The sequence below is a fragment of the Egretta garzetta genome, unplaced genomic scaffold, assembly GCF_000687185.1.
Source record: "Egretta garzetta isolate BGI_Z169 unplaced genomic scaffold, ASM68718v1 scaffold326, whole genome shotgun sequence".
Taxonomy (NCBI): Eukaryota; Metazoa; Chordata; class Aves; order Pelecaniformes; family Ardeidae; genus Egretta; species Egretta garzetta.
The window spans coordinates 843,679-854,596 of record NW_009260026.1 but is presented as its reverse complement, the minus strand read 5'-3'; the positions used below and the strand labels follow the sequence as shown (position 1 = coordinate 854,596).

Sequence of the window (10,918 nt, the reverse complement as noted above, 5' to 3'; positions counted from 1 at the left end):
GAAGGAAACAGCCTGTGTTTGACTATGTGGACCATCTGGATGATCATCTTCTGGATTTCAACTGTATTGGTAGGTGCTCAGAGCTATTTATCCCCAATTGCATGGAATCACATGTTGTCTGAATAAGTGCACTGCTAGTCCATGAAGTTGGGGAGTCTTTGTTTAGAAAGGTCTGTGTAGAAGCTGGGATCTTTTTATTTTATTCTTGCTTCTGCTGCTTCCTGCAGTAATTGACAGTGGCCAGATGGCTAGATGCTGGATGCCTCAGTTTCCCCACCTATATAAAGACAGCGGCATGCCTCAGTTTCCCCATCTATATAGACAGCAGTGTTACTAACCTGCTTTGGTAAACATAGCAGGTTCTGTCATGAAGGAGAAAAGATTTGATGCCATTTAGAGAAGCTTTGCAAATTTACACCAGCAAGCAATCCCCTAAGGGGGAATTCCCACCACTACCAAAGCCTCCCTTGACTCAGACTGAAGGAATGCAAAGTGATGTTTGACCCACAAAATTGGTTTCTTTCTTTCTTTTAGCTGTGTCACTTTACCAGGAATTTATGTGGTAGATTGTCGCTGCTGAGCTCTGGGCGCTTAGACTGGTCAGGAAGGACAGCTGAACCTGAGCTGTGATCTCCAGGTGCTGCTCCACTTTTTCATCTTTTGAAAGCGTATAAAACCAAGACTGAAATATGTCCAGCTTGGGTCTGAGAAGCTGGGAAAGGATCAAACTCTCAGCAAATGTAAAAAAATCACTGTTTCATTGCAACTAATGGAAAAATCAATCTATTTGTCTCAGCAGATTTGGTTCTGCCTAGACATTTTAATTGCAGAGTGAATGCAGTCTGCAAACTTTTTTGCCTTTCGATCATCTTCCACAATAAAAGTAGTGAGTGTGATGGTTTTCTTGTCATTTTGTTTTCTTTTTCCTAGGTATTACCTAAAGGGCTCTGTAAATAGATGTCATTGCTGAGGGTGCCACTGATAGCATCTCCTTCCACGTGTTCTCTTTCTAATCCTTCAAAACGCCTATTTTGATTTTGCCAGGCACCCTTTGTTCTCCTTTAGGTCCTCTCATTAAACTAAACACACTTTTTTTTCAGATTAAGTTGCTGTGAATTCTGTGGCTGCAAATATTATTTATATTAAGCAGTGTTTAGATCCATTCATTTCACAGGTTGAAAACTGTACTTGGCTCTTGCTATCAATATCAGAAACTGCAGCTCTTTGCCCATTCTCGATATCTAGTTATCACAGCTATTTCTGTTTGGAGTGGGTTTGGTACCTTATATTTTCTTTAAACAAAATATGAGGTTGTCTTGCCCCCTCATCAAAACCTGACAGCCTGTGATCTGGGAGCTGTGTCAGTGAACTGTTTGGGAAGAGGAGAAGAAACCGCATGTAGAGGAGCCCATTTTCCTCCTCGATTTCAAGGGGCAGGGGCAGGCTGTTTGCTCCCAGCTGGGGATGGTAAACACAAGCCAGACTGAGCACAGCAAGAAGTGGAATGGTGTTATCTGGCCGTGGCACGGCAAACGGGATTTCGTGTCACCCAGCAAACAGCCGTGCCGGACCTGCGATGGCCCCGCTCGCGCCCAGCCTACCCCATTGGGCACCAGCGTTGGCAAAGACCAACCGAGGGACAGTGTTTGAGGAAAACAAGGTCTTTAAAGCAGCACCTGGAGGCTCTCTGCATTCTCTGGGTTTAAAATCTGTTTTCCCGCGTGTCTATTGCCAGGCAGCGGTACCTGATAAGAAGAGCAGGGTGGACATCTCTTGGTGGGGCGAAACAGTAGTTGTAAGGCATTAACTACACCATAATCCTTCCTGAGCAACACGTTTTATGTAAGAAAATAACGCTCTGTCAGATTGTCAGGGTGGTCTTCACAGCTGGATGTGCTAAAAGCGTGTGGGCCTCATTCTAGCCACGAAGACATAACGTAGCCTTTGAATCTCTTTCTAGATCAAAAGCTTTCTTAAGACCTACATTTCTTAAAAGAAAACTGTGCCCACGAGATCTGTAGCCTTTTTTTGAGGTGAACATTTTTTCCTGTTTCTGAGATCGTTACTAACATGATATTGCTAGCATTTATATTTACATATGTTCAGTATTATCTTGAATGACCCGCATGCAAACCAGGCTGGTTCTGTTGGCTGCTTCAGATGCTCAGCACTAACATTGTTTTTTAATGTATGTTCGAGGCAACTTTTGGACAGAGATACTACAGCAGAAGCATGTTGTAGGTCTTAACTGTCACATTTGTACTTGTGAACTCAGAAAATGTACTAAATTGCTTTACTGTTGGTAATCAAATAGATAACAGCAGAGTGATAAATAATGCACACTTAAAAAATCTGTCAGTATTTAGAAATTATCAAATTCAGCCTTCAGCTAACAACTGAAACTACTAAATGAAATTACATTTCTTTAGACATGTTACTCCAGTCAGACATTTCTAATTTTTTTCAAAGATTAAATGGATTTTTAAAATCTATTTTTTTTCAAATATTACATGGATTAAAAATGCATTTAAATCCTGGCATCAGAGGATAGTTTATTTCATCTGAATTCTTTGCATGTGTGATCCCAGAAAATTCATTACATTATGCAAAACCAAATGAGTTTTAGTTTATTTATTTCATGCCGCACAAAGACAAGGGAGAAAGATGCTGAAGTTAAACACGACGGACCAATTAGATGAGGCATAATGCACTGCTGAAAAGATCAAACTTTGTTCAGACATACAATACCCAGAATACTTCCAGCCGAAATCAGTGGCAATATAGTCGCTGATGTCTGTTAGGCTAAAATTTAATTGTAGAGAAGTAATAGTTCTCATTACAAGGTTTTCAGTGATCATCCTTTCTCCTAAATCTAATCTGAAAGTGATCAGCAATGCTACAAGATTGATTAGGTTGAGTAGTAATATGATGCTGCCAGGTTAATTTTTCCTTCACAAAGTACATAAAAAATTCTGCCTGCTACTTTTCAAATAATGTATCCTGATGACTTGCTTTTAATCTTTTCAGTATGTGTGTGAATATACATATGTATATATATATGTATGTACATATAAGTTCCATAGTGGAAATTTATGAAGATTTTTGATTTTGTTCATTAGAGAGGAATTATCTAATTTGTTATAATGGGAACCCACTTACATTCAGCATTTTTATTTTCAAAAATAATGGAAACTGGAAAATAATAGAAATGGTAATAGTACTTTTTTACCTCAAGCCATAACAACTGGGACCTCGTCCTGCAAATAATTTTGCAGTGATTTTTAATACATGCCATTTTAATGGTCAGTAGCTGGTTTGTACATTCTTTTTGGTCCAACTACATATAACATAAACTGCACATTTAATTGCTATATCAGGATTGAGTTAAGACTAAAGTTTCCACACCGCTTTGTGAGAAAGGAGGATGGGGCAAGATGGGAAGGTGAGAAAATGACCATAGGACAAATTACTCTCTAGGTTCTTGCAAAAATCTGGGTGAGATTCTGCTTTCAGGTTGGCTCCTGAAGCTTCCTGATCAGTAGCAGTGCAACAGGCTTGAGTCATCTGCAACCGGTGGATCACTGGATCATTTGTGCCAGGAAAATTACCTGCCAGGTCTATGGTTTAACACGGCCAGGGGCAAGCAGTTAATTCTCTGTTGCTCTAGGAGAGTCCAGCAGTGCCGGGGAAGTTTCTGCCATCTTTTGGAAGAACATCTTGGTCATTTACTTCATTTAGCAGAATAACACATTCATTTTTCTCAATAACAGTAATATCAGCAAAAGGGAGAAGGCGGAAACTTGGTCTGTGCTTGCCTGCTGCTCCTATAAAAAAGCAGACTTAATTAGGAAAATTGACTGTATTTAAAGGACATTGACTGTATTTCAAGGAAATACTGCCCACAATCAGTTGATAGGGTTGCATGGGGAATATGAGCATAGAAGGGTAAATGCTGTCAAGGGGATGTAAGTTTTAACGTTTTAAAGTTTTGAATTTTAAAAAAATTAAAAATTTAAAATTTTCAGATCAGAGCTGCCCCACCTGTCTGCGACCTCCTGAGTGTCCTGAAAAAGGAGGAAGAAAACTGTGCTGAGACTCTCTCCCTGGAGGCAAAGAACAGAACGCCCGAAAACGATCCACTGCTGAGCTCAGGTAAAGGCTGAATGAATGTGCACGACAAAAACTGCTCTCAAACAAGCTGGGTGGCCTCCAAATCAGATACCCCCACATTTCTTCCCACAGGAGGCATGCACCTTGTAAGCATCTCTCATTTAGGAACAGAAAACTGGGTAAGATCTGCTGTAAGGCTCCCAGAGTGGGATTTTGACCTTACTGTGACAGCAAGAGTCGTAGGAGCCTTCTAACTCAGCTGCTCAGCTTCAGTCCTCACAACTAGGGAGCACATCAGCAACAAAGCCTTGCAATTTGCAGAGGATTTGGAATTCTTCTCATTTTGGACAAGAATATTTTTATAAAGTCAGCCCAGTAAGTGCAAATTCACTTAATTATATTTGCCTTCAAAATCAATGAATACCAGGCAAGCCAACATTTAAATCACGTGGCCTGAAGGTCCTCATTGCTTCCTTCTTGCTTTAATTTACTGTCACACAATAGAGCTCTTGCATTTCAGAGAGGATTTAGCATCATATAAAGGAGGTTTTTGACCTGGGAAGGTCTTGTGGTACTGAGTCCTCATAAAGAGGATGACAACTTTCCTTTCACAGCTGAGCGAGCGCGTTCGTGTGCAAGGGGTCTCAGAGAGATAACTGCAAGCAATTATTGAAGCTTGCCTGTGAACTGAGTGTTAGCTCTCCAAGGCAGCAGCAGAGTCAGCATCTCGTGGAGTACATTGGATGGAGGCAACAGATGTGACTATTTTTTGTGTGTGACCAGCCATAGCCACTGAGGATGAGTTTGTGTCATTCACAGCATCTCACCAGCTGAACTGTTTCTGGGTGACTTTTGTGGACCATGACACGGCAAGGTCCTCACCAGTGCGGAAAGTGAAAGGCTACCGTGTGGAGCAAGAGTTGAGGCTTTTCCTTAGTTTCAAAGCCTTCCTCTCTAGCAGAGAGCGTTGGAGATACAGAACTGTTTCACCATGACCTGGCCCAAAGGCAGGACTCAGAGGGAAGTTCTACCACCTGGTTGCATAGGATGCTTTGCATTTTTCTCAGTCCTTTTTTTATCCCTGTGAGCCTTGCAGACTGATGGGCCTGAGCACAGCTTCAGGGCATTACGCCCCGGTAGCAGTGACAGGGTGCCTCATGGCAAGTTGCCAGATACTCCAGAATCGTTACATATAAAAAGTTTGATGATATGAATAAATCAGTATTGTTCGTCTCCTTCCCCGGTGCCCTTCACCGAAGAGGAGGGTGATTTGAGAACCTATTTATTTTTCTGCTTTGATCCTGTGACATGGCTCTAATGTTGAGCTCTGCATTTCCTCTGCACCAGAGCTCCAAAGATGCAAACAAGTTAAACTTCAGAGGACCCTGCAGGTGTGGACCAGCACTAAGCATTAGCAGGCAGTACTGTTTTACAGACGGTCTCGTTTTATCTCAGTCAAATAGTAGCTCCTCAGCAGAGACTTAATCCAGTTTTAAGCTGCATCCAAATCTTAAAAATTTCCCTGAGGTTTTTCGTTACTGGAAATTTTTAAACAGGATAATTATAGAATCATAGAATGTTTTGGGTTGGAAGGGACCCCTAGAGGCCATCTAGTCCAACCCCCCTGCAGTGAGCAGGGACACCGCTAACCAGATCAGGTTGCTCAGAGCCCCGTCCAACCTGACCTTGAATGCTTCCAGGGATGGGGCCTCCACTACCTCTCTGGGCAACCTGTTCCAGTGTTTCACCACTCTCATTGTAAAGAATTTCTTCCTTATATCCAGTCTAAACCTACCGTGGTTTAGTTTGAAACCATTACCCCTTGTCCTGTTGCTACAGGCCCTACTAAAAAGTCTGTCCCCATCTTTCCTATAGGCTCCCTTTAAGTACTGAAAGGCCGCCATCAGGTCTCCCCGCAGCCTTCTCTTCTCCAGGCTGAACAACCCCAACTCTCTCAGCCTGTCCTCATAGCAGAGGTGCTCCAGCCCTCGGATCATTTTAGTAGCCCTCCTCTGGACCCGCTAGCCCTCTTCTGGACCCGCTAATTCTACCCTCTGTGCCCCCTCTCCCCAAATCTACAGAGAGAGAAGTTAAAAGTATAGGATTGCGTTAAATCTTTGAGAAAGTATTTCCAATGGCTGTCAGAATCACTATTTTAACGCTGCAAGTCAGATCAAACAAGGCATACTGCTGTGGGCTCAGGGCTATCCGCATAGCCGAAAGCTTTAAGATGAAAGCAGCCAGAATGACTAAGCCCCCCCATCTCTGTAACTCTGCAAACACACCTCTGCCAGGCAGTGAAACCCTAGAAGAATAAACAGGAGTAAGATGCACACCTTTCCCTAAGTAATGGTTCCCAGAGAGGGAGCCCAGGAATTTCCTTCTCCTGTTCTTTACTCAAGGAAGGTTTGTTACTTTGGTAAATTATGGAGTAATGCTTTTATTCTGGGAAATAATGCATCTGAAAATATCTCCAGCCTTTGATTATCTGCATGTCTGAGGTCTGTGTGCAGAAAATCCCATACAGGGACTTCAGTCTGAAGAAGAAAGAAACAAAGCTCTGGAGATTCAGTGCGTGTCCTTGGTGGGTCACACATGGAGAGGGCAAAGTGGCTTTGCAGGGTGTGGATCATCTTCCATACCCCATCCTTCCTCCACTGGGCCCAGCAGCTTTGGCTGGTGCAGGCAGGAAGAAGGGCAAAGCAGGGGACAAGCTTCCACAGTGCTGTCTTTGCTGCGGTACTCTCCTCTGCAAAAATGGCAGCAACACACAGGATTAGTTGAGGGTGAATCAGGCAAAAAGTGCCTGAGCAGTCAGTGTTTGTTACCCTCCTGCAGTATAAGGAAAAAGGGACTGCCCGTGTGATACCATCAGCTTGGGAGAGGGAGAAGTGTCACATTAATGTAACCCAAGTCATGGTTTATGCTCTTTTTTGTGCATGAGCGAAGATGGGATAATTCTCTCGGGTGCAGGGAGCAGGAGAGGGAAGCTGCTGGAGGTCAGGACTGCTGGTTGTGGTGATACCGGTGTATCGCTGCTAGGGGAATGCTCTATTTACTACTCAAGGGAGGTCCCAAAGAGCGCAGGGACATCAGGGAGCTGCTGCTGTGCTCTGCCTCCACCCAGGAGGCTCTTTAGGTGGGTAGGTGTGGGTGGCACTGGCTTTGCTCCATGAGGAATGGCAAGAAGCCCAGCTGCAGGAGGAACGGCTTGGCTGGTTTTTGTTTTCTCCGCCTGGGAAGAGACCATCCCAACATCATAACTTTGCCAGGTTTTTCTGTGCACTGAGTCTGATTTGGGGGCTTTATGCCAGTGGTGTTGGCATGAAGGTTCCATAACCCAAACAGTGCAGCACAGCTAGGCATAAATATCACCCAAGGTGATGTTTCATTTGCCATTAAACTATTGCTTTGAAGTAAATGGTTACCAAGTCCTATAAACATTGGCACAATGAGGACACCAGAGCTGATGTGCCCTGGCTGTGAAAAGCTCTGTATTTCCAGGCACTAGGAGGAAATCAATACACTTCTGGAAATGTAAATATTTTTGCCAGGCTAATGGAGGCTGGCCTTATAAAGCATGAAGCGTTTGAAGAGAGTGCTCAGCGCTTCCTCCCCTCCACTTGCAGTGAGCGTGCAGGGCATTCGGCACATGCCAGGACCTGCCAGGCATAGAGTGGTCCTGGCAGGCTCCAGTGGCCTCTTTTTCCCCTGTCATGTTACAAAACCCACAGAGAAAGCTTTGCTAAAACCAATGACAGTGAGCAGAGGCAAAAGGGAACCAGCCTGAATGATTTCAGCCTATGTCTGGAGAAATGCAAAGTAAGAGGATTGCAGTTTTCTGTAGCACAAGGGGCATCAGCTGTAGGTCTTCTCTATTAACACTCCTCACTGCAGGCCAAAATTTATCCATGCCAGCTTCTAGCACGTTCTAGAAAGATGTCTAAGTTGAGATCACCATCATGCTGTGCTCCGTTGACCATCGGCTCCCTGATGCATCTCTACCAGACCTGCCAGAATGCAAAGCGGCCAAGCTGAGGGTGCAGCTGGAAAAGCCTGCCTCACACCCTGACTGCAGGAGGGGACCACGACAAGCCCAGCCTTAAAACAAGCGGTCCTTGCACCTAACTGAGGGCAATGGGGTGAATCTGGGCAGTGCTGGTCAGTCCCTGCAGTGATGGAGGCCTCAGTTGGCAGAAGGTGCAGGAAGGGCAACTGAGCCACAGGCTCATGCCTGCAGAGAGCCCGGCACCACTTCAGGTTCAATGGCTGCTCTGAGGTGGGTCCTTCTGCAGGCAGGTCACACTGTCAGTGGCCTGGCCTCAGAAAGAACAACAGTACAGGCAGATTGTCCCAGCACATTGGTGTGAACCCACATTTTGCCCTGGCCTGCGAATGTGATGAACTTCCCTTGGAGCTTGGCCAAGTTTTGCTCTCCTGCAGCAGAAAAGTGCTTGAGACCCACAGCCAAGCCCAGCAAGTGGTCTGTTGGTGTTATTCACTCCAACACAGCCTTGGCATAATGAAAGAGATGAAGCAGCAGAGGAGTATTTATGGCAGTACAAGGATGACATTGATACTGGACATTAGGAAAAAATTCTTCACTGAAAGGGCTGTCAAGCATTGGAATGGGCTGCCCAGGGAAGTGGTTGAGTCCCCATCCCTGGAGGTATTTAAAAGACGTGGTGCTTAGGGACGTGGTTTAGTGGTGGAATGGCAGTGTTAGGTTAACGGTTGGACTTGATGATCTTAAAGGTCTTTTCCAACCTAAACAATTCTAGGGTTCTACGATTCTATCGTTCCTCTCTGCCCTTTCCACAGTACCGTTCTGAAGCTGTTTAAACTCCTAGTCAAGTTGTATCTTTTTCTGTTTACAAAAGGATTATGTAAGGAAAACATCAGGGTGACTCAAAGTGGAAGCTTTAGAAAGACCAAAAAGTGAGCTAAAAAATTCACATCTGGTTTCCTTCATCTTCCCAGGGCCATTCAATAGCTACCAGAAGACAGATGGCCAAAGGCCTGATGCAAAGTTCACAATGTCCCAAGTTGCTCTTTGCCTGGCTACTAGAGACCAGTGGAGTCAAGGACGAGAATGGGTTGGGGCTGGAGCTTGCTGGGACTGGTTTGAAGCAAGCAGGACCCATTCTGTCCTATCCAGGTCTCGACAGGTCTCAGCAGGACTTGTTCTGTCTCATCCAGCTTGCTTTTCAGAGTACTGAGCATCTTTGTTCCTGTAGCTGCCTTGGTCCTTGGGAGACATTGCACAGTGTTTCATTGCTTGGAGATGTTTCATAGTGTTTCGTTGTTGGGAGAAGTTTCACGGTGTTTCATCGCTGGGAGATGCTGCATGGTGTTTTGTTGTTGCTCCCCCAGGCAGATGTCCTGGAATGTGGGATAACATGAGCTGCTGGCCTTCGTCCGCTGTGGGACAGACTGTCAATGCTCACTGCCCTGAATTCTTCCAGATGCTGACTGGGAAAAAAGGTAACACTAAAAATCACTTTTCTTGCCCAGGTGTTTTTTATTACTATTTTAAAATATGTTATTTAGAAAGATGCCACTGTCAGGTCTGAACTTGAAGTGAAATTGTGTCCCTCCTTCTTTTAAAGACCGATGGTCACTTAGCAGCTCCATTTCCAACAGTAAGCTAAATGTGAGAAAGCCTGGAATTAAAGTAGCAAGGTGTTTTAAGTGTTTATTTTTATTAGCCAGGTGGAAAAAAGTGCAGGAAGTAAATGCTATCCTGAAAAGCAGGTTTTTTAGCATGGTTTCTTAAAGGGACTCAGGCCCTGTGTTTATGTATTTCTGTCTGTCTTTCCCCTTCTAATAACTCCTAGAGCCAGTGGCTTATCTCAGCTGAGCTTGGTGGGGCAAAACTTCACACAGCATTACGTTCATACAAGTTTTGGCAAAACAGCTAGCCAGGTAGGGAGAAAAGATCCTTTTTTTTTGCTTCCTTCAAGAGCAAAGCTGCACTGGGGGTTCATCCCTTGGCTGTGACAGGCTCCACACAAGTGGCACAGATTCACGGGAACTCAAGTTTCATGGCTCACCACACAACTTACTCAAAAAGAGATGAGCTCAAGCAACATTTGTTGTTCTTTCTCTGGGATTTCTAAGCTAGAAAGGAAGTGAAATTTATTCCCAGTATACTAAAGTAATCATGAGCCATTAAGTAGGAGTTTCTGCCTGCTTTCTGTTCAGTTCTGCTTTTCAGCAATGCCCAAGAAATGTGCTTACATTTCTCTTTAGCGAGTTAATGATTCAAACTGGAAGAAGGTTTTGCATTCTTTGGTTATAGGACATGGATTAATGAGGTCCAGCAGACAGATTCATTTTAGGGAGGGAGGAATGGGAGACAAAGTATTAGATTGCCTAATAAAGATTAAATAAGTCAGAGGAGAAGCACTTAATGCTCTTTAAATAAAATCAGACATGAGCTATTCGGATTAAGATAAATACCGTGCTACTTTCTGTACACACAAACAGTAGCTGCCTATTGAATCCTATAATCTGATTTAAAGACAGAGGATAAACTACACAAAGACACAGATCACTGAGGAAATCATCCGTCCGTCATGCACTCACAAATCTTTAGCATAGTGATACCGGTCCTTAAATACACTAAATGAAATCCCTGCTGGTACAGCCACTAGAGGGAACTGCTCCCTGCCTCTGGCCCTCGCACCGGGCAGGAAAACAGGAATTTGTACATCCAAAGGTCATAATTACATCTCAAATGTGCATTGCATTATCTTGGACATAGTCTAACAGCTTTAAACTTTAGTTGCCCTCTTTATCGAGAAGC

The 10,918-nt window shown here is 44.1% G+C and overlaps 1 protein-coding gene across 1 annotated transcript in view; it reads left to right on the top strand.

Moving 5' to 3' along the window:
* SCTR (secretin receptor) overlaps positions 1-10,918 on the top strand; it is a 21,634-nt gene continuing 10,716 nt past the window's right edge. The window contains exons 1-3 of the mRNA XM_009640850.2: positions 1-69; positions 4,026-4,152; positions 9,484-9,594. Of these exons, the coding sequence (XP_009639145.1) occupies positions 25-69; positions 4,026-4,152; positions 9,484-9,594 (283 nt within the window). The 5' untranslated portion in view covers positions 1-24. The remainder of the gene's footprint in view (positions 70-4,025; positions 4,153-9,483; positions 9,595-10,918) is intronic.